This window comes from Pholcus phalangioides, unplaced genomic scaffold, assembly GCF_987345545.1.
Source record: "Pholcus phalangioides strain wild (caught in Gottingen) unplaced genomic scaffold, Ppha-v1.0 ptg000042l_1, whole genome shotgun sequence".
NCBI lineage: Eukaryota > Metazoa > Arthropoda > Arachnida > Araneae > Pholcidae > Pholcus > Pholcus phalangioides.
In genome coordinates, this window is record NW_028301628.1 from 37,446,618 (window position 1) to 37,474,511 (window position 27,894).

A 27,894-nucleotide genomic window follows, 5' to 3' on the forward strand; every position below is an offset into this window, starting at 1 on the left:
TCTAAAAAAATTGATTGCAACAACTACTGTCATAAAAACAATATTCCTTCCGTTATTCTGTGTGACTAACAAATTTTAAAAATTTTAGTTTTTTCCCCCTCTTAGTAAAATGAAAGATATGTATTTATTTCTTGGTGCAAATGTTTGAATCCGAACTTAATGAAAAAAAAAGGAAAAACTAAAACACAAATGAGCCAATACATGGTAGGCAGAATGATAAAGTATTATGGGGAACAACAGTCTTAAAAAAAGTTCAACAATAAGAAAGTATTAGTTTTTTCTGCAAAAAAAAAATACATATATTCATATATTTATGTTATAAAAAAAAATTAACCAGTCACGAAATTAGGTAAAGAGAATATTATGCAATATCTATTGCGTGTGCGTAACTTATGCTATATTTTCCATGGAAATAAATCATTAATATATTAACAAACATTCATAAATAACTCTGTTCTTTTTAAGTAGGAAAAGAAGAGAAAAAAAAAATTCACTGAAATACATAAAAGTGCTTTGAAAGCTATCCAATGCAATACTAAGATAAAAAAAGAAATAAATTACACACAAAAAACTTTTACTGTATCATTGGAATATACAGATGTACCTGTGTGTTTTCACCAACATGTCCTGCAAGATGATGAAATAATTTTAGTTATAGAAAAATGTGAACAAAAATATAAAAATCAATAATTCAAAATATTATGAGATGAATACAAGTTATTAGGTACCAGATACAAACAGCTGCATTCAGTGATTTTTATATATAGAGTGAAACTTCACTAAGGGGCCAACTTACCTTCATGGCCAGTTTTTCTCGGAACGGACAATAGGCTCCACAGATATAATACAAAAATCACCCCTATTCCGCGGCCACCTCTGTATGTGGTCATTCTTTTACAGATAAGAATTGGAAAAAAACAGTTTTTGCGCATTTTCCCCCCCTCCCAATGCATCCAGAGCTGACAGTTCTTTTTGTATAATCTTTATACATCAGCATAAATACCTTTTTCCATATAATCAGATTTTCCGTTCATGTGTGACACAATCAGGTTGGAAGCATTTGTAAATAGATGACAAGGGCTGAATGCTATACAGTTGCTGATAATTAATAAGAAAAAGAAAGTTCACAAAAATTTGCTCCTGGGGTGACAAGGTAAACCAGACAAATAACCTACAATCTTTACTGAAGAGGTAAAGCATGTGGAAGTTTTGGCTTTGTGGATATTTTCTTCACTTTTTAACACAAAGAGATTCAGTAGAACAACAGCGAGGTAGTAAAAGAAATGTGAGGAAAGAACAGATCCTTGACAATACAGATTAAGGAATAGATCGGATGATTTGGTATTTCAAGTTCTGGATAAAATACAGCGAAACCTCGATTTACATAATGATGCTGAACTAAGAAAAAATCTTGTAGAGAGATTATCATTATGTTGAGAGGATTTTAATACATATCATCACTTGTTATCAAATTTATGCTGCTATTGGCATTTTTTCTAAATCAACATTGCTAGTACCACCAAAAAATGCGCTTTTGAGGATTTATTCATGAAAAATATTTTAATTCATCAGCTGATAAAATAAATTCCAATATATATAAGTACAAACACTGTGCATAATACAAACAAGGGGAGCATGGCATTTTACTGGTGAACTGCTGATCCTAGAGGTATACTTTCAATTAGAAAAAGTATCCAACTAGCTCAGATATGTCAATCATTTTGCAAGGGATTGTGTAAATATATAGTTTTTAAAATAAAAATATTAACTTTTTATGCAGTCCCATGTGTCCTAAAACTCACTTAGAAAGTTGTTACCCTGTCTCTTCTGATGCCAACAAAAAATATTCCATGTTTCTAAGTGCAATATTCACTGAGATATTCAAAAAACGGAGGAAATTCGGAAAAAAACAGCAGTGTTAAATGTGGGTAAAACGGTTTGTCTGCATTTAACGTTATTTTTTCCCAACTTTCCTCCGTTTTTTGAATTCCAATATCTCAATGAATATTGCATTTAGAAAGGCCGAATTTTTTTTGTTGGCATCAGGAGAGATGGCAACAAGTTTCTAACTGGGTTTTGGGGCACACAGGGATACTGTATGAAAAGTTAATTTTTTATTTTAATAACTATACAACCCCTTGCAACATGAATGACATATCTGAATACTACAACCTATTTGGAAATTTAACTGGAAGTACACTTCTAGGATCAGCGGTTCGCCTGTAAAATGCTATACCCCCAATCCTGTCTGTTTTATATGCATCCTGTATATTGCCCCTGTAAAGAGATTTATCAAAGTACACTTTGGTGTATCATTGGCCAAAAGTAGCAATGCCGAACAATTCCTTGATTGCCAAATGCTGATATTATTAGGCATCCTTGGAGAGAAGAACAAGTACGTGACCAGTTTGAAAATATATTGAAGGATATTTCAAACAATAATAAAAATAACTTTATAGCAGTTTTAAAATCTTCCTAAAAAATATCATAACTGAGAGGTAAAAGATATTGGTATGTCTAGAGGATTTAACATTACAGACTATAGGTGATTCCAAAAAAGATTTGGAAAAATACCTTTGCAGAGGAATTTATCGTAATATCGATAATCATTGTAGCAAGGTTTCACTGCACACGTGTCTGTTTTTTTTGACATTGTAAATAAATTGAGCATAAGATTTTTTAGATTATTAGAGATATTGAAAACTGTTGTTTCGACATCCCCCCCCGAAATGTATTTTTCTCGGTCATACAATTTCTATTTAGTGGTCACCTCTACAGACAGCCACTTTTTTATGTAATGCAGAGTGGCTATCTTAGTTGAATTTACAGTATTTCTTGGCATGTTTTGATACTGTTCTAATACTGCATTTCTTCCTTCTAAATTTAAATTATTACAAAAAAGGAATTAAAAAGCGAGTTGCACTTGAGTGTAAATATTCAAAACAAAAGATACATATATATGAGTATTTATATCGACTAATGCAACTTCCACTCATTTTTCTACATAATTGTTTAAGGAATTCAAACAAATATTGCAGCACACAATTTTTCCCCCACTCATGAAAAATTAGTAGCTCTGAAGTAGTGCTATTAATTGTGGTTTAACCAGTTCAAAATCGCCATCAGTTTTCAAGAGAAATGCTCTATTACATAGGCTGGGGATTGGCAAATTATGAATTATGCAAAAAAAAATTAGCTGCCAATAGAATATTTTCGGAGCCAAGTGTAATTTTTTCCCCGAGAGAGTAATCACATAGAAAATTTTATAGCCACCAATACCAATTTTTTAGTCGCCATGGCAATCTGGCATTTGTCAAACCCTGATATAGGCTATCTAATGGCTCCAAAGCAGAATGTTTTGCACTGTTCTGCAACAAACCCTCAGTTAACTGAAAATGTTCTGCAGTAAAAGTTCTTATAATAGTGTTTTCTACATAGATGAGTTCCACAATTCTTTTCAAGATTGTTCTGCAGTAGCACTGTTTGTTCTGTGACGTACGGCATAGTTTTTGGTATGTTCTGCTTTGGGGCTACTGGTACATCCATATATTATCTTTCAGCAACTTGAATAGACATAGAAGGAAGGAAAAAAAGTTCTACTTCGAGTACTATATTTCTTTTCCTGTTTTCAAAATCTGAAAAATATTTGCTTTCCACACTTTCTACTGCTGAAGAATGAGTTTTAAATTTTAGTCAAATGAGGTTGCACTGAGATCTCAGCCCCCCCCCCCCCCCAACTTGTGATTTGCTAATGTACATGATCATGAAATCATTATTGAAATTTAGTGAATAAACAGCATCAGATGTTGGAGGGGTTATACCTTATCTTATGCAAAACAAAAGCTCTGATGCTTTAACCAGTCAAAGTCAACAGCAATTACAGACTAAACTGACTACGCATTTCATCTTATTAATTATACTATTACTCAACCATAAATGCTTGAATTTTCATGTTTTTAAGTATGATGTTGAAAGTCTGCTCTCTGTGGAGAGGCTTTTTTCAAATGGGAGATAGGGTCACCTTGAAATTAGAAAACCAACTTTGGCTGACCACTACTGTCTCACACAGTATAGATAGTGGCAAACACATAAGAATACTTCATCTCAATATCAAATTGAAGCTGCGATATACATACTTAATAAGCAGCTGAAATATCCAGTATGGAAGTCATAAACTCATCAGCATCCTCCCATGGCTCTCTGTGTTCCTTGTACTGTAATGAAGTCAACACAAAAGTATAATTTTCAACATGAAAACACTAAAATTTATACATGGTAAACACTACATAGTAGAGAAAGTCTCAATTTGATTGGGGGACAGTCGTAACTAAATTAAAGGGGGGAAAGGTAAAATTTATTATGTGATTCAATAAGTTTTGATCCAGTCAAAGCTGATGTGACGTATGGTAGATTCCAGATTCTACTGTACTTCTGTATTGCTCACAAAAAAATTGCCGCATGTAGTATTTTCTATTTGAAGAATGAATAATTTCTTTTAAGTGCAGTTGAATTTTTACTTATACCATCAAGCCAATTTGCAAATAATCTGCAGAATATGTCAAAACCAGTCAACTGCATGGATAATAATCAAAAGTCTACAACAATATTTGACTGGCGATTTTAATATCAGCACATTTCATTTTGAACAGGTTGTTCATTTATATTTGGCAAAATGGTCTAAAGTTTTTCCCCCACTGAAATGAATTTTTAAGATGTTATAATTTTGTAATTTATAAATACACATGTTTTTATATTTGTATAACTTATTAATTCTCTGTATAACTGTATGAAAGTATTTATATAGGTGCTAATTCCCAGAAAACCTGTAGTTTATCACATGACGACGCACTTCGCTGACGAAGAAAACATATGCAAACAAAAGGGGAAACCACATAACCCGTTTTCCCAGGACATTCTCATATTTTCCTGAATTTTTGGTGCTCCAGACATTTCTTTTTCTTTCTGTGTTTTACACGAAGCCAACTTGAATTTATATTTTTCACAGAAACCAAGCATTAAAATTATTTTGCCAACTTATGATTATCATGACTATAAATATGGATATTCATCTCAAATAGGTTTCATCTCAGAATTTTTTGTTTCCATCCTTTCTGTTCATTGAAGCATATGCATTTGTCATGTCAAACATTTTTTTCATGGAATTCATTTCAATCCATTGTGATTCAATCTAGTTTCCAAACTGAAGATCTAAATAAGGCTTGAAAATCAGAAGCATTAGCACCCATGTACTATTGATTCCTGTTTTAATGAATACTGTTATAGAGGAAAAATCTTGTTTTAATGAAAACCTTTCTAATCCCCAGATAAGTTTACATAGGAACAATGTAAAAATCTAGATTTGACTATATTTACATTCAGAAAATAAGAAAAACGGGTTTTTTTACAACTTACATCATCTTTACTGCTGGGTGGTGATGAGAACTTCGAGTCATCCTTTATCTCTGCTATCAAAACTGCCTTTTTATCTCCTTTGACCTGTTGTCTAAAAGCACTGAATGGACTGAGGCAGCGCTGCTCACTGCTCCTGGTGCATTTCTCTGTTGCAAGTGCAGAACTAGCTAGTCTATTTTTATCATCATCCACAGAATATGTTTTTCCCCTAGATTGGGATACCTCTTCATGAGTAGTTTTTACAAGGTTAGTATTCTTACCAAATAGTCCTCCACCACTTTTGGAAAGTTTTGGCACGATTTTCTGTATGCCACTGTGCTGTATTATCTGATTGAGAGAAACCCTGTGACTGTCTGTTCCTGACATGTCATCACTTCCAGCAGGTGATGGACTTCCGCTCAGTCTACTGTAATTTGTGAATCCACTTTTTTCAAAGTATTTGTCTGCTTCTTTGTTTGATTTTGAAATTCTAGAAGTAACTTTTGCAAAACAAACCTGTTCAGTTTCAGGGTGCTGTTTATTTTGTGTTTCACTTCTGTAATTCTTACTAGTATTTGACTCATTTTCACTGCACCAATCTAAGTCTGTGTTTATAGGTTTAAAAATGGCTGTTCGTGAATTTTTTTTCTTAATAACATCATCAGATGAAGAAGAGTTGTGTAAATCTGGAACTCCTTTCAGTGACTTTTGTTGAGTTTTAGCTCGCTTTCCTTTCGATACCCTATTTCTACGATAAGCCCTTTTTTCAAATTTAGAATGTTGATTAGCTTGTATTGTTTCTGAACTCTTCTGCTGAACCCTCATTTTGTTTTTGTCACAATTGCTTTCTATGCATGATTTCTCGATAGCATTATTTAAAGCAGCTTCTGTTTTGTTACTTTTGCTAGCACCAGTAAAAAGATTTGCAACAGAGGATTCAACTCCATTAGTTGGACTGAAAGTTCCACGCACACCCATAAAATCTGATTCTCGATAGGTATCATCATTTATTATCTCGTCAATAAATTTGTTATTCACTCCACTGTCAGAAGAAATTTCATCTTCTAACTGTACAACTGTGGGAATTGCTATCAGACCCTTCAACTGTTCTTCAGAACCTGAATCTGTAGCAAAACTATAATCATCAGATGCAGAGCATTCTTTATCACTAGATGTAATTTTTGGAGACATCAAACCAGTGCTCAGTTCACATGCCTTATAATTATCTATGAAGTCTTGTGTTGGTTGATTTGTAGTAATTACTAATTGCCTTTGAAGGGTTATACGGGTTTTTGGCATTTCTTCTCTATTTATTAAACTTTTAGACATTTTTTGATTATTTGCTCCTTTACCATGGAAGCTTGAATGGAATTTTCCGACCTCATCCTTAGTATATGGCAGCTGATTTGCAGATTCATCTCGACCATTAGACACATGAGTGGATACAAGCTCTTCAAACTGGGGTGGTGAATCACTAAGGGTGTGCTTTGTGAATGGGGGAGGTGATTCATCGAGCCTCTCCTGCCTATGATTTGACATATCATACAATTTGGCATAGTAATCTGTGGGTTTAGAATCCATCCAACTGAACTTTTGTGGAGATGCAGGTGCAATATCATTTAATGACTCTTCTCTTTCTCTCATAATCGGTTCTTTTTTCTTTACCTCCAAATAAGAAATCTTGCTAAAACAACTATTATCTTTTAGACTTTTGTTCCCACTTTGAACTTGAACAAACATCTTTTCTTTTGCCTTTCCATGGGGAGTAGATATTTTTCTATAATGAAATGACTGCTGACAAATATCAGTGGATTTCTCAGGTCTATTTTCTGTGTCAGTAGATTCATCATCACAAAAATTATGAATTGTGTTAGTCTTTCTGATATTATTCTCCTGCAAAAAAAAAAAAGTTTTCTTTTTTTACCTTTCTCATGCTTGAGTATATAATGTTCAAAGTGCATTTAATAGTACTGATATGAAAAAAACAGGTATCCAAAAAAATAATTTATAACAACACAAAGAGAGAGAGAGATTTGGTTAGAAAAAACGTATAGAGTTATAGAGTCAAGGTGGAAATGAATAAAAATGTTTTGTCTACATCTATGGTAAACAGAAGGGATCACTTTGTAGCCACTGAAGGCTGAAGATGTGTATAACAATATATGTTACTATATAAGAAATGCTGAATTTAATTCAACCCAGAAAAAGGTTCTATAGCCCAGAAACTTTTCAGAATGAAACAGGCTGTAAAAGTCAGCATTCTTTACAGCTTAACAGGCTAACTGGTGTTGTTCAACCTTTTTACACCAGCAGAGTGGTGAAAATTTTATGGACCAGCAAAAAATAAGATAAATAATTTGCAGACCTGCTGACAGACCAGGGTTTAAGCTACGGTCACATTTTTCGCAAAATGCGAAAGAAAATCGTAGAATGCAAAAAAAGTAATAGCCACTTTCGCAAAAATGCCTACAGGAGGTATGCAACGAGTAGACATTCAACCACCAATCATTACATTAGGGGTCATTCAAGTATTACGTCAGCATCGGGGGGGGGGGGGCTTTCGGATTTGCTGACTTTTGATGACAAGGAGGGGGAGGGATTTGAAGGTTGCTTACGTCATCAACCACCCTTTTTGAAGATATGAAATATTCTAAGCTGATGACTAAATTTTGCTCACAAGGTGTGGAGGGGGTCAGTGTTTTGCTGACAAGGGGGGAGGGGTCAAAAATGGCTCAAAATCTGCTGACTTGAATGGCCCCTTAGCATTGTGCTAAAACTCCCCCCCCCCTTTCGCTTTTTTGCGAAAGGAATTTTTTATCCAGCTTAAACCCTGTGACATACAAGGCAAATAAAAGCCAACATAGAGATGGTATTTTACATACTACATGTAAAATTAAAAAAGCAACTAAGTGAATTGGATGAATGTTTATTAGACCAGCAGGAAATCCTCATGGACCGGCACACAGCAATTGAAAATCACTCTCTCTCTAATTACTGCTCCAAATGTTTTCTAAAATGAAGACTGGAGTGCATGCATTCATGCATTTTCAGTATGTAGACCTAATGTATAAACAGATAGAGTGAAACCTTCTTTTACAGACACTGGCTGGACAAAAATATTTGTCTACAAAAGAGGGAATGAGGGAGGTCAAGACTTTAAAATAAAACTTGATCGTTAAGTGGGGGTTCCACTGCATTATATTTGCAGTACGTTCCTATCTGTATAGATGGTGAACCCTCCTTGCGCTCCTGGTAATTGAAAAAGGCAGCTGGAATTGTACCACTGATTTGTATAAACGTATGTCTTTCTTCTTGTTATATTTATTTCGCATAAACAACTGTTAAGTTTTGATTGTGTTTTATCTTGTCACTACAAGCATCCGATCACTGGTGACCTCTAGGACGCATCTGATTTTGGACATTAAAGTTAATTCCTTCAGTTGTTTACATTTCGTTTTTGTGCCTTGTGCTTTCCATTCATACGCTCTTCAAAAGATGAATATTTCCTATTCTCCTAGTCTTTTGGATATTTTTTTTTTCAAGCCTATTCATTCCTACCCAATACGTTCCTGGAAATTCAAGGTGAGGAATAAACTTTCCACTCTCGATTTTCCGCTTGTTTATTTTTCCGATCTACATACTTACATTTGTTATGGCTCAACCCATTGCATCAAATAAATAAATAAATAAATTCGGTGATGCTTTGAAAAATGGAAGGCTTTGCTGGTATCGAGCAGTTTGGAGAAAAAAGCTCATAAATGTATTCCGCCATGTCAGTTTCAGGAAAACTAGTGGGCTCATCTGTTTCGGCAACAGCCTTCTCCATAGTTGCATATTTGTCATTGATGTTAATACGGGGGTTTCCGATTTCTAATGGACACTGGCGCATCAATCAGTTGTTTTCCAAAACGTCTGACTAACTTGACAAAACCTCACAAACTCTCACTGTATGCTGCAAATGGAGACCCAAATCCAAATGTTTGGCAACAAAAATTTAGTTCTGAATCTTGGATTAAGGAAAGACTTTCCTTTTTCATTTCCACTGTGGCAGATGTTTCACATCCCATTATTGGAGCTGATTTTTGGAAAGATTTGGTTTGCTTAAAACTCTCGTTTGATTAATAACAAAACTTCGCTATCAGTGAATGGTTTAAAATCCCAAAACGGCTCTTTTGGTTTAATGCAGATCTCTGGTGATTCTCCATACCACAGCTTATTAGCCACCAAATTTCCTCAGCTTACAAGCTCAGTTTTAAATGCAGGTCCAAAAAAAAAACACTGTCATGCACTTCATTGAAACTACAGGACCACTGGTTTTCGCAAAAGCTAGAAGATTGTCTTCTGAAAAACTTGCAGCTGTTAAAAAACAATTCAATGAATTTTTGCAACAAGGGGAAAATTAGGCTCTCAAAAAGCCCTTGATCGAGTCCCATCCATCTTGTACCCAAAGAAAGCAAGGAATGGAGAATTTGTGGGGACTTCCGTGGACTCAATGCAATAACCATCCCAGATAGATATCCGCTTCCAAACGTACAGGACTTTTTCATCAACTTGAGTGGTAAAAAGATTTTTTAAAAAATTGATTTAATAAAGGCATATCACCAAATACCCATCAACCCCAAAGACATTCCCAAAACCGCCATAATTACACCTATTGGGCTATAAGAAAATGTTTATATGTGCTTTGGCCTGAAAAATGCAGCTCAAAAGTTTCCACACTTCATTGACAAAGCACTTCATGACTTACATCAGCGGTTTTCAACCTTTTTCAGTCCGCGTACCTCCAGCTCTTTCATAAAGATTTTATTGATAGGGAGGTCAATATTACAACTGATAATGTTAGTAAAAGTCTCTACCTATTTTTTAATTTCTTAATTCTTTTTTTTTTAGATGGGTGGCTGCCATTACCTTTTTTTTCGCGTACCCCTGGTTGGTAACTGCTGAGTTAGACTGTTACGCTTACCTCAATGATTTGTTAATCGCTTCCATTGACGAAAAATCTCATGAAGCTGACTTAAAACGTGTTTTTTCAAAGACTATACATATCGTGATCAATCCATCTAAATGTGTATTTGGTCAACGTCGAATTAATTTTCTGTGGATTTTCTTGTTTCTCCCAATGTGATTGCACCTTTACCAGATTGAGTATAAATATTGCTCGAATATCCATTGCCACCAACAATCAAATTGGAGTATTTTGGCAACTGGAAATTTCTATCACAGATTCCTTAAAGATGCTGCCAGGGTACAAGCTCCTTTGCATGAATTAGCAAAAAGCAAAATACAAAAAGACAAAACAATTTATTATGTACAAAAGAAATATAACAAGAAGGAAGACATGTTTATGTGAAAATCAGTAATACTTAATGGGCAAATTTCAACTGACTTTTTATTTTTTACAATCACCAGAAGCATGAGCCATCTATACGGATAAGAACACACTACATGTTTAAGCATGTCCATCTCAAAAGTTTGGACACTATAGATTTTTAACTGTGCCATGTTTCAAATTTTGATTTTTTTTGCCTGTGATCAGAATGCAAAAACCTACTTCAAAACTTTGGTCATTGTGTAGGAAAATAAGTTTTGGATTTTTTAAACTTAAAATTTGGAAAATATCTCTCAAAAGCTTAGAAAAACTTCCAATTACATGCAAATTTTGAAGATTGTGTCTATATGGCGTATCAGAGACGTGATAGTACAAAAGTGGAAAGCTATCAGATTGGTATTTATTTTTAAAAAAATGCAGAATTCGTTGCATATTTTGTATGATGAAATCCTTGGAGTACTTCATTTGAAGAAAACAAAAAAAAGCCTGTAAAAGACATTGCTATTGTTTTGAGCAGGTCGAAATGAAGTGTCTGATGAACTGTCCCAAAAGCCAAAACCCAGTTGTGGTACGCAACACAGTACAAGTTTATGCAAAAACACAACAAAACCGTTGGAAAATTGGCTTCAATGCAAAAAATGACCTTGTATGAAATTATGAAAGATCCTAGTGTGAAAATTTCAACAGATACAGTTAATAGACAGATCAGAAAAACTTTTATTTGATCCATATAAGAGTGATTAGGAAATCGCCTGCTACAAAGAAGCACCAGAGGTGGAGAAGAAAGACTAAAATGGGCATGAAATTATGTCTTATGGAGACAAATAGCTTGGTATCATACTTAGTGGTGCAAAAAATGAAAATCACATATTCCAGATGGATTTTTCAGCAGACAGTAAGGTGGAGCTTCGATAATAGTAGGGGCAGCATTTGGTCTAATGGTCAGGCTTCCTTAACTTTTGAAATTGGTCACCAAAACTTTGATGCTTAAAGGAGATACTCGAAAACAATTTGCTACTGATTGGAAAAGATTTAGGAGGACCAAACTTGACATTTCAACATTATAACTTGCCTATATATCGATGAGTCCTGACTTGAACTCTATTAGGAATGTATAGGGCATACTTACAATAAATATGTTTGCAAATGAAATACAATATTCGTCTGCTGATGACTTGAAGAGCTCTATCGAGTAAGCATGCTATAGTTTTGATGTTGAAACCCTACAGAATTTAATTAGATCCATGGAGGATAATGTGAGGTCGTTAGAAAAAAATGAAAAGACTATTAGCTATTAAAAGCCTGTAATTTTTGGGAATCTGAATTTCCTCTAAACTTTTGAGACAGTCATTTTTTGTATATTTGATACTATAAATATTTAAAATATGTTCTTTCATAGAATTTTTTTTTCTATAAATGTAGAAATGCTGTGGGTATTATCCATTAAAAGGTGCTAATTTTACTCGCCGTATCTTTCTCGTTATTTTAAGAAAAGTGTATTATCTAAACTTTTGAGACGGACTGTAAACATTCATTGTTTTTTTAAAATCATTTTAACACAATCATACTCACACACACTCTCTCTCTCCCCCTCTCCTATATATATAATTAATAACTGCGATAGTATCTACAAAAATTACTTTGAAACTTGATGAGCATACAAAGCATGCTAACTGTAATATACTTTTGATTTATATTAAATTTTAGGTAATTTGTTGAGATATGAATAATTATAGTTTGTGAAAAAGTTGGACTTACTAGAACTACTGGTCTGGTTCGATGGATTGGTGTAGCTACTTTGCGCATATCAGATATTATTTTCGTCACCAGTTGGGAAGGAGAGTACTCTGAATATGGTATGATTGCTGTTGCAGAGTCTTGCTTATTTATCTCAAGTGCATCAACAGAACTATAAACTTTAGCCAGACTTTTGTCATTTGAGCTCTTTATCCATTCATTTCCAATCAATACTTGATTGGTTCCTTTGTCCAATTTCTCATGTTTTGCATCAGTTTGTTCAGTTGCCTTTTTTTCTCTAGGCGAGAGATCATAACTGGACTTTGAACTGGTGCTAAGAGTTGACAGACGTTTGAATGCATTTCTTACAGGCGATAAAACATTTGAGTCATCAGTGAAGCTTGAGAGTTCACCCGATAAGGATGCATAATTTCTTTTCCTCTTCAGAGAACCAAAATGTTTGTATCTTTTGACTTGGGTTTTTGCCATAGTTAAATTTTCACCCATATCATTTTGCAAGTAATCTTTGCTGACACTTTCATCATTATCATTGTCCCGTAAACAATTTTTAAATTGCTGGCCGGAAGCCCAATCTACTTTGGATTGCTTAACTTCATTATCTTCAATTTCATCTGAAGTTCCATTCATCTTGTCAATAGGCTTGACTGCTGAGTTGTTTTCTAAATCATCAGGGAATTGATCAATTGGATCAGACTGTTTTGGTAACCTCAACTTCTTGACTGAACTGGCTTTCTTTCTAAACTTTCCATCAGAAATATTCCCTAATTTTTCAGTTGATTGAGAAATAGTATTTTCATCACAATGAATATGTTCTTGTCCATCACTTTTATTGGAAACTGTACCTTTCTCTAGTTCATATTTAAAATCAGAGTCTATAGAGCTAGAGGGTGGTTGAATAAACAAATTTGACGTATCATCTACTTCTGGTTCAGTATCAGATGTTGTTAGTGATGGCTGTTTTGAACGATGATGCTTTTTCTGTGTTAAAGATTTCCCCCTCTTTCTGAGTTTTCGCCTTTCAACAGGGGAAGCAATAGAAGTTATATTGCTGAGGTCACTTAAACCTGGATTATTTTCAGATCCTCCAATATTTTCCTCTGACTGATTCGCTAAATCCTTCAAGCTTTTTTTGAAATCTTTACAAGCTCTTTTCGATATACTTTTTGCTTCAACATCTTTCGACCCCACACTTGGCGTAATGCATGCTATTGAGCTTTTCATGTCAGCGGTCTGAAATTTGTTTCTGGTTCGAAAGTTATACCTAATTTTAGGCTCTGTGTGGAATGAATCATCCGAATGAGTATCACATAAAGATGTACTTGCTGCATTCTGATTAATGAGAGACCAATTCGTTAAACTCTGTGATGATGATATTACACTCTCATTCTTCAGAACATTGTTTTCATTAGTTTTTTCTATTAACTGAGTGTCATATATTGCAGAAGCATTACTTTCATCAGAGGTATAAGCCAAATTTTGCAAACCAACCTGACTTTTGACTTTACTGGTCTTTTTTACACCTGATTGAGTTTTATTTTTAATATTTTTTTTACTGTTCTTTGTTGGAGCTTCCTTGGAATCAGACAAGATTTTACTGCGTCGAATCACAGGATTCTGCTCCATGGGAAGGATATCAAAATATTCTGAATCGAAAGACATGGGAACATTTTCGGGATTGTTTGATGCTGCAAGAGCTGCATTTTTTAGAAGTACTCTGGTATGTAATGGAGAAAGGTCTATTTTTCTTTTAGCTTTAACTTTCTGTCTCTTCAACGGGCTTATGGAAAATGACTTATAAGATTCAAGGGGTGAATTACTACAGCTTGCAGCTGATAGGCTACAGTTATTGAGCCCTTCAATATTTTTCTCTCGAAATGAATCTTCATAAAATTTATCTAGCTCCTCCTTCAGTCGAGAAATTCTATTTTCATGGTCACCATTTCGGAGAGATGTTGTGCCATCTCCTGAATTAGATTCATTCAATTCTGTAACTGAGCAAAAAGAATTTTCAATCACAGAATTTTCATGTTCAGATCTAGAACATGAATTTTCAAATGATATTTTTTTTTCAACATCCAGATCTGAAGGCTGTTTTTTAATAGGAACTTCAGTGGCATTCTGTTTGTCTGTAGGCGGTATAATACTTTCTGATGAAGAGTTGTCACCAGTAGATTTTTCATTTTTCTCACATGTGTATTCTTCAACGTTGCTGGAAGCAAGATTATTTACATCATTATTTGGTGAAACCTGCACTTCAGGAGAGAATCTTGTTTGCAGAATATCCCATTCTTCATCGCTACTACTAGAAGATGAAAATGAAATTTTTTTTTTATTTTTTGATAATTTACTTTGCTTCTTTTTTTGACCATATCTTTCAGTTTGGTTACTGGATCTTTTTCTTTTAGCTTTGCTGAAAGAATTCTTTCTTTGTGAAGCATTTTGTAAAGGGGTTCTTCTACTAAGAAAATCATCCTCACTGTCATCAATAACTTTTCTCTCAGAAACTTGTTTCTTCTCCAAACATGGCGAGTTGTCTTCTGCAGATGAAAGATCACTTTCTGGTACAGTAAATTTCTTTGAAGTAACATTGCTGAAGGATTTGTGTCGTCTAGAGCTTACTTGGTTGAAATTATTTGAAGATTCACCATTAATTTTTTCCATCACTTCCTGGGAAGGTAAACTGTTTCTTGTGTCCCGTATGTCTTTGCCTGTCTTAGCAGATTTGTAACTCCATGAACAATTAGGATTTAGTTTTTGTCGCAATATATCATCTTCATTCTTATCCGATTCAGACTGAAGTTGCTGCCTATCAAAATTGCTTGAAGTCTTCAAGCCACAATTACACATCTTTCTTAAACTTCCAGTACTTGCCTCACTTCCTGTTCTGTAATGGATTTCGGGTTGACTACTAAATGTCACATGCAGTCGATTCTCTGGATCTGAGGCTCTCTTCACCCTTAAACAAAAATTAATAAAATAATAAAATCTGTATTACATATTTGATTTGAATGAAATTTTCTATTTACAGAATATATATGCATCCCATAACAGGCGCTTTGAATCATATGGAATATGTAATTCACTATCTACTGATAAACATTCCATATTGGCAGACAAAAATTTAGGTACCCCCTATCGAGAGGTTTCATTGTATAATAGGTTTTCTTTAAGACTAAATTTTAGTCTGAGAATGGGAAATAGTAATTTAATTTGAAGATTTCAACTGCACCTTATACCTCATACAATTCTAATTTGTAACTAATTTCTTGCCTGAATATTTATTCACTTGTGTTGACCCGTTGGGTGACTTCTCTACTTAATTTAAATAAATATATATATACCCATTTATTACTGACCACGATTTCTAGTGGTCTGCATTGCATTGTGTTGATATAAAAAAAATGAATTAACTCAGTTATTTTATCTACAGTAACTCAACCCAGTGATTAGAAGCATGGAGGAAAGAATAACAGGAGGTGACATCAGGAACGAAAATTGAAGCCGTTATGGCAACCCTATGGGCTGACGAGTAAGCCCAAACAAACCGCTCTTTTCCCTATACTTAACATGTGTTTTGCCGGATCGAATTCTTTTAAAATATTAATAACTAAATAAATTTAAGCACCATGACCATTTAATGCGTCTTCAGGTAATCTACATGATCTAATAAAGGGGGAAAGATAAAACTTTATCCTTGTATAAGGGGTATTTATATTTTTAATTTATTTTTGAAAGGGGAAGATCATTTTTCACTCTCAACTCGTCATAAGTTTTTAGTTCAGTGCCTTCAATTCATTTTAAAAATTTGATGCATCACATTAATGTCTATGGGAATATGATTAATTAAAATAATATGAAGCTGCAATAAAATGCAATTTCATAATTTTGTTCTTTTAACTGTTTATCTTGCCTTTTTGTTTCGTTCATCATTATGATAGATCCGGGACATTTCGAAAGTGTTTCAGGCCCGTGGGCGCTCGTCTTAAGCTTTACATGAGAAATTTTGATTTCTGAATCAATCCTGAGGTGCTCGAGCACCTTCTGACAGGGCCGTAGCTAGGATTTTTGGCACCCGGGGCAAACAGCATTTTGCGGCCCCCGTGCCTCAAACATGGGCGGAGATCCGGGGGGGGGGGGCAAAGGTGGAGTCGACTGATCTAATGTATATATGAGCTGACATCATCATCATCGCGCCCCCCCCAACAATAATGACCTTGCCCCCCCAGACTTCCAAGTCAATCGCCGCCTATGGCCTCAAAGTACTGGAAGTGCTCGAGCGTCGTCCGCCACTGTGTATTTATGGTTTTGCTGCCTGTAGGCTGTACAAATTTCGCCACCCTTCTTCCGTTCCACTCTCATATTCTTGAATACGTATTACTGGAAATATATGCCGCCCATCCGAACTTTCCGCTATGTAGATGTATTGAGAAAAAAATATTAAAAAATAAAAAACTTTTTTTTACGAGCCGCGATAAGTCATCTCTCTGGCCTATAGTGTTTATAAAAATAATCTGGGCTGTTTTTTTCCCTCTTCATTTTGCACCAATTACTTTGCTTTTAAAGTGGTATGTGTACGAAAATTTAACACAAAAAAGTTTCGAATTGAATTTGAAATATAAAATTGTGTCTGTGTTCGAGTTTTTGCCTGGAATGGAGAAATATTTCTACAATATTTTAATATAAACAGCTGAAAGGCATTATATATGCTAATGTTTTGCATATATAATTTTCGCAAAAAAAGTCAGATTTTTTCAAACACCGCTTGTTCAAGTGTCTTTAAACATTGTCTTTCTCTCAGCACTGAGGTGTTACATGTTTTGGCATAATATTTTTAAAATTAAAATGCCGAGAAGAAATTTTGTGGCACAAGATATGGGTAAATTTTGGTTATTTTTGCAAAAGGTTGTTGAAGTTAATATTCGAAAACAAATAACAACTAAAATTGTAAAAGCTCTCGTTCAATTGTATAAATATATCCAAGGAATTTGAGGGTAAAAAATCGAGTTCCTAAAGTGAATAGTAAATTTTTAAATGATTTTTAAAAACGGGGATGTTTCTCATAGGAAAGCATGGGAAGCCACGGTTTGTTTGGGCTTACTTGGTCCCTTTAATAGAGCGATCACTGGCTTCATCTGGCAACCCAGATTCCCCATGGTTGCGCTGGTGGCGTCACCTCCTGTTATTCTTTCCTCCATGGATTAGAAGCATGGAGGCGATTTAAAAAATAACATTTATTCTAGTAATGAGTTAGAATATGTAACATTGATTGACATAGTCTCCTTCATCCATTTGACTATGCTATAATACCCTCACAAAATGGTGTTCAACCTATTTACCGATGCATTTGAGAGTTTAATCTAAAATTTAACATCACCTCAACCAATATATAACTGGACATTCAGGTTACAGGTTAATAGTCAGGTTAGACTTACTATCCTCTGTCTTGGCTCGAACGACAGCACATTAAGACACCACAACACTTGAAAAGTCTCCTTAACTCAATATCTTTGGCTTTTTGTTACACCACGGGGGGAAAGCTTCCTTCGCCCCAACACAGCATACTCAACTTTTCCAGCGGGAAAAAAACTTGTCTCCTAGAAGACTAAAAACTTCTGTCCCCTCTTCCATCAGACATTTTAATTTTACCTACTTTCTGACTTCTGCTTAGAACACTGGATTTGCTCCGTATTTCCATTCTTCTTTCCCTGCTAAACTTTAATTTGATGTCTAAAGCCAGGACAATTCCATTGGACTTCTAGTTGACCATTCCTGAGGAAGATTGGTCCTATTTATCTGTTCTAATAAATCTTGACCCTTTCCAAATATCTTGAATACTGACATGCACCTGACACCTTCGTAATTGCCCTGACATAATAATGCAATTTGGCCACCCATAAGCTACTTGCCGATCACAGGTGCTCCAACGAGGCAATGTGGTTTTGTATTTCTGCACGTGTAGATGTCTTTTCTTATAGTCAATTTCTTAAGTGAACCCATCCTTACTATTCAATTATCATAAAATTTCCTTATACTCGCTCCCTATAACTTATCTCCACACCTATGCTTCAAGAATCGAATCTCATTCCCCGTGTGACAGCTCCTATTCATGCATTACAGAATTAAAAACCTTTCTCCTGTCGCCAAAATCTGGGCTTATCCCATGTATTGCCAAGTGACTAAATCACACACATTTGTGAATCTCTCACCAGCAATGGGTAGGGTACCTAACTCAAATGATCTATGTAAAGATATTGACTCAAATTAATCACATTTAATTTTTTCTTTTTAAAGGTATTTTGATATATAATAAACACAAATTAACCAAAAAGAATTTTTTTGTCAGTTTCGGTTCAGGGTTGAAGAGGATATCTTTTTGACAAGATGAAGGGATGTCATTGCTGAGATGTTAAAATCAAATGTAAGAAAAGACTGAGAGGCAATGCTTAGCTGTTTTACGACATATAGCCCATAAATATTTAATGGTATCATAAAAAAAAAGACATGAGTGAAATAAAGAAGAAACAGCTGGCACAACTGACAGCTACACATATTGCATTGCTTTTTTTTATTAAACAATTGGTGATGCCTGATAATGGCAAGAAAATTGCTATATTCAATTAACTTCATAAACATTAAAAAAGTGATAAGCCACATGGGAATCCTCTCAGACAAACTGAAAATGAATAGTTTATCAAGTTTATTATCACAGTTATATAAAAGGTACCTGATAAAGCACTGAAAAGTAGAATACTGAGTGATTACAAAATTGATGTTTCATTTAAATAATTTAAAATGAATTTTAAAGACTTTAAATAAGATCTCATACTTTTTAATAATTCCTCTGATCTTTGATTTGTCATTTTCCAAACTCACTTTCAGAGGCACTAATGCTGAACGAGATTGTTTAACACCTTTTCGTGTTTTCATCGGAGTGGAAGACGGTTTCCTAATAGTTGTTGACTTTCTCTGCATTTGATGTTGCTTCAAGCTGCCAGTGGACTGACGAGTTCTATGGACAGTCACCCGATGTTTTTCTTTGCTATCAAATTCAAAAAAAAAAAAAAAATCTTTGAATACACACATGATCAAAATATTGTGATGTATTAAAATTCAAACAATTAGAGTAATTCAAAAACATTTAAGATTCTAATACCTCCATGTTTTGATCACACCATGGTGTGTTTTACCTGAAGGGGTTGGCTAATTAAGAGCTACTTAACAGCTTTTCATGAGAAAAATTTGAAAGTCACATTGTTATGTAGCCTTAAGCTCTGGGGGGGGGGGGGATGGCATCTATACTATTCCATAAGAGCTTCACAGCAATTTTATTATCACTTTCGGTAGGTAGACCAGTGCAAAACACTGATATTATTAAAAATCCTTGAAAGATCAAACACTGGTGAAGAATTTAAATATATATTAAAGTCTATTTTCAGTGAGATTCAATAAAATATTGTTGTAGCAGTTTCAATATTTTTTTTTAATAAACTACAGTAAAATCTGTCTTTAACGGAACCTATATTAAGCGGAAACCTACCTTCAACGAAAAAAAATATTGGTCCAGTGATTTCAATGCCAAAATACACATTAAAAAACCTGGATTAAACGGAACCTGTCTAATGCAGAAACGGAAAGGAATTGTACCCTTTAATGGAAAATGTCACACAAACACTGTGAGTGTTTAACAACCAACAGACCAAAGGATCATACAAAATGTTAAAGTGCTCCACCAAAACTTTTTACGCAATCTATGCTTGGAAATACGAGTTCTACATCATCCACCCTTAGATTAGTGAAAATCTGTTTCTGTACTTGATGCTGTGGTTTTGATAAACCATGTGTAGTAAAGCAGTTGCTTTCTGAAACTGTGACAAAACATTTCAGAAAAGCAGGCCTTACCACAGAAGAAATCAGTGTAAGAGTTGAATTTCCTAATGATATGCAAAACTTCCAAAATTGCATGTGAGCCGTGTGCATTCCATGATTGCAAGGCTGACCAGGGGGGGGAATTAATCAGATAGAGGCAAAGGGGCCAACTGCCCAAATTTACATGGGAACAAAAACACCATTACAAAATCCTTAAATTTTACAGTGGTAGCGGCAGCAAAATCATGTTCTATCTCTATTTCTTTCCCTCACAAATTTCTTAGTTATGGCCCTGATGCTGTGGATTACATACAAGTAGTATATAGGGATATGATAATGTATAAACTGAATCTCACACGACAGATATTGACACCCTAATTGAATATTTTTGAGGAAGTTAGAAAGGACGTAAAATGTTGCTATTTTAGAATAAAAACAGTGTAGGGGTCGGAATTTAATATAGATTCTGTCAAAACCTAAATACAGTATTTATAGAACATTAATAATTAATTATAGACTAATTAATTATTAATTTAATATATTTTTTAATTATTTACTTTATCTTCAATCAATTTATTTTGTATTTTATTTCAATTACACACAAAATTGTTACATAATTTTACATATATCAATTGAACCTTTGTTAAGCAGAAACCTGTGTTCAATGGAAAAAATCTTAGCCCCTTGCAATTCCGTTGAAGACAGGTTTTACTATATCATAAAAAAAAAAGACTTATCATAGTTTTTGGTGTCATTGTACCGAAGCGTTAACAGGCAATTCCAGACAAGATTCGAAAAAGTATCGTTGTAGAGATTTATCATTATATCAAGTGTCATTGTAGTGAGGTTTCACTGTAGTTATCAATTGGTTGTTGTTATCAGATTGCATATCAAACTCCTGTCACATTAAACGTTGTATACTGTAATATGCATCAGAATTCTGATTTGAAATTTAAAGAAAATACATAAGATTCATACCTTGGTAATAGTTCCATAGTTTTATTCAATTTTTCCCTAACTTTCTGTTTGATTTGGTTCTCAGTCAAGAACGGTTGAGAGATTTTCATGAGCTTCAACTGTTCATCTAGACACACTGCATAACTTTTCTTTTTGACATCTGTAACATCGTAATTTTTTATGCCATGAAAAGCATAATGATCACTGGGAGAATTTATTTCAGGAGTAACAGGGGAACTAACTATGTTCTTTAACACTTTTTTCTTTCTCATTCTGTAACAATAACAAAGAAAATAATTAAAACTCATGTTTTAAAATAAGGGAAAAAATTCAACTCTCAAATAAAATTTTAGAGTTAGATTTCTGTAAAGCAAGGTATCTTAAACCTGCTGCAGAACTAGTTAGGAGCACTACAGTACAGGATAAGCCAATTTAAATCACTTGATTTTTCTTAAAAAAATCATTGATTTAAATCACGAAATTGAAATTTAATTGTTTTTATTTTATAATGAGGTAAAAATAACCTAGTATGATATACATATTATTGAAATGTGGTAAACTTCTAGAATAAAATAAATATAGAAGATATAGTAAATATAGACTTGAACCTAATCCCTAGACATAGTGCAGAAAGATAGCTGTTCTATTTCTACATTTTGTGTGAGAGAAAAATTACAGAAAAATATAGGGAGCTAAACTTAAGATATAACTGCACCAAGTATTTGCGATGCATGATAATGGGGGCACTAGGGTTCCTCTAATAAAAAAAACCAAATTATTTTTGTATAAAGACTTGAATTCTATACCCTCAATGCTGATTCAATAATAATTGTTGCACCAACATAAATACTGTTGGACTTGAAACTTTAATACGAAAAGTCTAGAGAAAAACTTTCTTATTTTTTCACAAAAACTTATTAAATCTTTGAAAGAATAAAAATGTGTTGATCTAAATTATTAGCAACATTATGCAAGTCAGCAACACATCACACAATAAATGCATGCAATTGTTTGAGCAAGAAACAATCTTGTCAATAGAATATGTTTTTCATTTAGTTGATGCTGAATGACCCTTTGATTGTGCATCAAGTGAATTGAGAAACCCTGCACCATATGTGATACTGAGTCGTCACCAGGCATTTACTTCAAGGGAGTGGAGGTACTCATGAATAAAAGCACTTATCTACACACTAAAAATGTTAATCCATGAAGTTAATTTGTGCTCAACCAACCTTTCATGTTACATAGACAGATGGATGTTCATATCTCTTGCTTGTGGTTAGTTTGTTGATTAATGCTGAATTAAATTTGAGGGATTATATATAGGTGATATGAAAATATGCATTCTTAATGATTAATGAGATGTGTTTTAATTAATAAACAGTCAGTTAATTTTAATAAAAAAATCAGAATTTAAATTTAAAAAATCAGATTTAAATCAAAAGGATTGGATTTTTTTATTTAAAAAAATCATGATTTTTTTGTACTCTTGGGGGTTAAGTTGAAGTTGGTTTGCTGAAGTTTTCCAACTTCAAAGCACAAATACTAGTTGGTCTTCCATTTGAAAAAGTCCCTTGGCAGAGAGCAGGCAGACCTACATCATGGTACTCTTACATAACATAAAATCCAAGCATTTATCATTTTTAAAAATTTTTGAAGTCAGATGGCTGCACCAGTAAGAACATGAAGCAAGTGCAACTCTCACAAGATAAATAAGTTAGGGGCACGCGCTATGTATACCCTTCAGAACACACATTCCAGGATGCACCAATTTGTTCGAATTTCCGAAGAGGAATGTGTACGAGATGCACGTGCAGTTAAGTAGTAATAGTTTTTTAAATAGATAAATAAATAAATATCTATATATATAAAATTGATTTTCTGTGTGTGTGTGTATGTTCTCTATACAAATCTACAATTTTAGATCGATCGTCGCCAAATTTTGCGTATATACCAAATGGGACCCGACTTGAACGATAGGCTACTTTAAAATTTTGTCAGACCAGGGCAAATGCCCCAAATGGACAAAAAACTGTCCGGCAACAATGGTTTTTGGGCCTCAACAATCACTTTCCGAACGTTTACTTTGGTTACCGTGGTTCCCTAGTGATGAGTTTCAGACGTGTTTATGTCTTTACAATGGTTTGTCACTTCTTATGATACCAGTTATGTATAATAGTTTATGCCTTTATAATGGTTTGCCACATTTTCAATACTCTCAGTAATGAGGCTTTTGGAATAGACGTCATAATCATCACCATCATCGCTTTGAGGGTCAGGAAAAGGGTGATCCTCATAGAAATCACTATTAAAATTGCCGATTTAACTGCATAAATATGGAAATTTAGTGTGGGGGGGGGGGGTTCCCTGCCACATCAATAATTTTAAAAATTAAATTGAATTCTCGATTTTTGAAATATGGAATTCACTTGGAGATACGAAGCCCAGAAAATTAAAAATATGAATAATTAGCCGGATCTACTTTTGAGTTGGATATCCATGTAATAACATTGATTTCAACTTTTTATTTATATCTTCTCAAGCATGAAAATTAAGTTCTCCGTATTGTCTTTTGATATTTATTTGCATAAATTCATATAGTTTAGGATGTTTTTAAAATTAGTTATGGGCCCTGTAAAGTGCATCGAAAAAATTCCACAGCTTTAATTAAGCATTTTTGGAAGATAGCGAAACCACAGTCATTTTCTGCACACGGTGGCTAATTTGGCTTGTTTTTTTTTTTTTTTAATACTCATTGAGAGGTTGGTGCACTAACCCTTCGATGGGGGGAAACTCCCTGCGGTAGCAATTTTTTCTGTGGCCATGTCGCCGTTTCTATTGTACCCCAGTGTCAGGAAAGTTTTATGACAAGGACGAACCGGATATCGAACTCACGACAACTCTAAACATCCTTTGGTACTTTAGACGAGTATCTTATCGACCTGGACTACTGCGCTCTGTATATATCTCACCCAAAAGGTAATTTATTTCTATTTAGTTCACTACTCAATCACTTGTGTAAACAGGCCTTAAGTTCAGCAATTATAAAAATGTGCCTCATATTTTTTCTAGTCACTTTTTAATTTTATTTCATTTTATACATATTGAGACCAACAAAAGAAAAAATTCACCATCCAGAACAAGACATCAACAAATTATTATTCAATTAAATGAGATTAAACAAAAAACATTCACCTTTCAAGATAACCACCAACGATACTTCTTATCATCAATATCAGTTTTTTTACTTGTTACAAAGTCCTATATTTATTTTAAAAAAAAGACTAATTGTATATATACATTAAAAGCATGCATTACTTGCGATACAACTGTGTTCCCTAGATCAGAATTGGATACGCATATTCTAATTTCCATAGAAACAGTATTTTGCAGGCGACATTTTTTTTGGGACGACCTAAACACATATGGCAACCTTGCCAAAACAGAATAAAGCTTGTACACCAGACCACACCATTGCTTGTAGGTGTCCAGCACGCTTGACCTTTCTACTAATAAGTATTTTGCTCGGGGCTTCCTGTGTAGTAACAGCCCTACAACCAGGATGTCTAAATTTGATCAACTTATATGAGATACCTAAATATGTTTCATTTTTGGACAAACAATATTTTGCAGACGACATGACAACCATGACAAAAAATAATGAAACTCCCCTACCAGGCCAGTAGAGAACAATTGTCTTTGGGTATCCCATAAACCCTCTTACCTTATCCAGGACTATGGTTTGCCCCCTATGTAGCATGGTCAGGCCTTCTCCCCTCAAGCGCAGGGATGACAGGATCCAGCCTGGGGTGATTCTATAATTTTTTTTTTTTATTGATTCACTTTAGAGGGGACAATGAAAAATCTGGCCTACTGGAAAGCTGAAGATCCCAGCCACAGACCCTGTGCCTGAAATAAAGAAAACATTGGCAAGGTGTAAAGTTATAACTCGTCTTGCATAACTTCTACCATACATGATCAACCCATGTTTACGGGCCACATTTGGCCCGTAACCTCAAATCTAATGTTGCAAAAATTAACTATAAACAACCTATTTCCCCTACTAGAGGGGGAGGGCAGCAGCAACATATTCACAGATAAATTGAGTGACTCATAGCAAGTTCTGGCTCACTTATAAAACCTGTGCAGCTTCACATCACTTGGGCGACCAGCGGCATAATTCCAGAGGACTTAAACAGTCACTGTAATTTACGGGTAACTTAAGTAACCCGTGGAGCAATTGTGCATCACTTTTGTGGTTCGTGACACATTCCCAGATCGCTTAAGTGACCCGCAGCATATTTACAGATCACCTGAGTAACCTGTGACACAGTTACATGGCACTTAAGCAGCCAGTGCTGTGCTGTGTGCTCTCTTCAAACCGCAAGTAAATTTTTCACGTGCAGTTACAAGTACCTGCGGCAAAGTTTGTGATCACTCAAACAAGACTACACATCTACAGATCACTTAAGTGACTCGCAATAATATTTAAAGATCACTTAAGTGATCCTCTGCACAGTTTCAGAGCATTTACGTGGCCCTCAGTACAGTTCCACATTACTTGTTACCCGTGGCACATGTGCAGATCAAGTGAATGACCTGTGGTGCTGCTCCTCCATCTCACTAAAGTGACCTGCGACACGTTTTCAAAGCAATGAAGTGGCCTGCACTCTCCTAAATGGTGAGCACCCTTGACTTACACACATATATGCTGGAAAGGGGTTCCCTGGTCACTCCCTCCACCGTAAATTTGATAATTTATAAACAGTTGTTTTTGGTTCCCCGTAAAAGTTGCCCCCTGCTACCCTCTAGTTCCAGCCCTGAGTCACCTGCCCAGGTCTTCAGACTGGTTAAAATTTTCAAAAGTAAGCATGTGAATTGTAGGAAAGCAAAAATTTACAGCTAGGTGGGTGGGACCCTCAGAAAAATTATTTTCCCTGGGGGAGCATATGATGCTCTAAATATGGACCACGCTCTGCGGCAGTACGTGAGGCAAGACAAGGGGGCCCAGCACTTTGAGAAGCACTTCACACTCAAGGAAATACAGTCAACGCATGATATGACGACCCTCCCCCACCACTCCTTCCATCGAAAAAGGACTGGGGGAGGGGGGTGGGCCATGGTAGCTGCTATTCTCAAATCATGAGAATTTTCTTCATAAATAATTGTACTCAAATTTACACATTGCATGGCCCCCACAAGTACGGGGGCTGACAGGGGTCTGGGCCGATTTTTTTTTCTTCATCTGAAAATTCACTATAGAGGTTCCTGAAAAACCTGGTCGGGGCCAGACCTGGACAGCAACTAACACTTTGTCAGCCAGGGCAAGAATGCATTTTGGCGCCTCCACGCAGTTAGCAAAAAAGGTGAACTCTGTGTCCCCTCTAGTCCAGCGCCCAGGGCACCAGACCCATTTACTTCTTCCCCCCCCCCCACCCCAATGGAACCACAACCATGACATACTGAAATATGAGAGCCTTGCCTTCTCCCCTGAACATTTTGATTTTTTGCCACTTATCAAGAATCATTGGTCCCACAGGGAATGTGGGGTCCACCTGTATATTTTCGAACAGGAGCACCTCACGTGCAGATTACATTTCCCGCCTTTTTACCCCTTCCCCCCCCCCATCCTAGTGCCCGCGCATTTCGCATGGGCATCAGAGGCAATACCCCAGGATCCGAACTTACACGAGGGCATCCTAGCTGTACTAATATTTCCAAATAGTACACGGACTTAAAAATCTGCCCTGGGAAGAGAGCTGTGTGAACTAATGGGGGCCACACGATGATGAGATCCTGGTTGCGGGAGGGGCAGCCTCAGAAAAAAACTTTACCCGAGGGGCCTATAATGCCATAAAAGAAGAGGGATTATTTTCGTGAATTTTGAAAGAAAATCCCAAATATCTGAAACCAAAAATTGCAAAGAAAATCTTAACGGAACTCACGTCTGACAGCGGCCATTTTCAATCATAGAAATGAACTTTTCTTCGGATGAAGAAACCAATACATTCGCAGACGATTGAAACAATTCCAAGAAATTACGAAACAATAATCGAAACAAGTAATTAATCGAAAAAATTCACATCACCTGTTGAAAATAATTCCCACTCTCTCGTATTTCCAATCGACGATAAATAATTCAAATAATTGCGCAATAACCGGCGCACGTATAAACAAGAACTAAAACCCACATGTTACGGCTGTGCTTTCTCATCTCGCCGCCGGCCGTCGAACAACAAGACACAAGATAAGATCTTTCCACCGTCAGGCTGCATCAAATCATCGTACACTTACGAGTAGATTCCTCAAGATAACTTTTTCTCCGATAACAAATCTCAGAACATAGACACATTTACGACTTTTCACCACAAGCTTGATACTTTTATCTTGGAACTTGCGACTATTATCGGATTTGTTTTCCCGCCTTCATACGAAATGAATTGTGGGAAGGAAATTCGGAATTAATTTAATTAAAGCGTTGTAGTGATTAAAAACAGTTGTCGCTTTAACTTTTTTTCATAATTATTAATTAATTGTCACCTAATTAATTAAATTGAAATAATTTATTTTTAGCGTGTTGGGACATTATAACT

General features: G+C 35.1%; 1 protein-coding gene across 1 annotated transcript; it reads right to left on the bottom strand.

Annotated features, from left to right (window-relative positions):
• Positions 1–395: 395 nt before the first annotated feature.
• On the bottom strand, positions 396–27,541 carry LOC149064990 (uncharacterized). The gene is made up of 7 exons (XM_089254985.1): positions 27,390–27,541; positions 21,323–21,574; positions 19,305–19,517; positions 12,479–15,434; positions 5,413–7,284; positions 4,137–4,214; positions 396–627 (listed from the first exon to the last, which is right to left on the bottom strand). Exons 2-6 carry the CDS (start codon positions 21,571–21,573, stop codon positions 4,137–4,139), a joined length of 5,370 nt encoding a protein of 1,789 aa, XP_089111111.1. The 5' UTR covers position 21,574; positions 27,390–27,541; the 3' UTR covers positions 396–627.
• Between the last annotated feature and the right edge of the window lie 353 nt (positions 27,542–27,894).

Coding starts and splice junctions, on each gene's coding strand:
- LOC149064990 (XM_089254985.1), bottom strand. CDS start 21,573: ATGAGAAAGAAAAAAGTGTTAAAGAACATAGTTAGTTCCCCTGTTACT. Junction 15,435..19,304: donor ATCAGAGGAATTATTAAAAA/GTATGAGATCTT, acceptor TTTTTGTTTAAG/GGTGAAGAGAGCCTCAGATC. Junction 4,215..5,412: donor CACCCAGCAGTAAAGATGAT/GTAAGTTGTAAA, acceptor ACTTCATTACAG/TACAAGGAACACAGAGAGCC.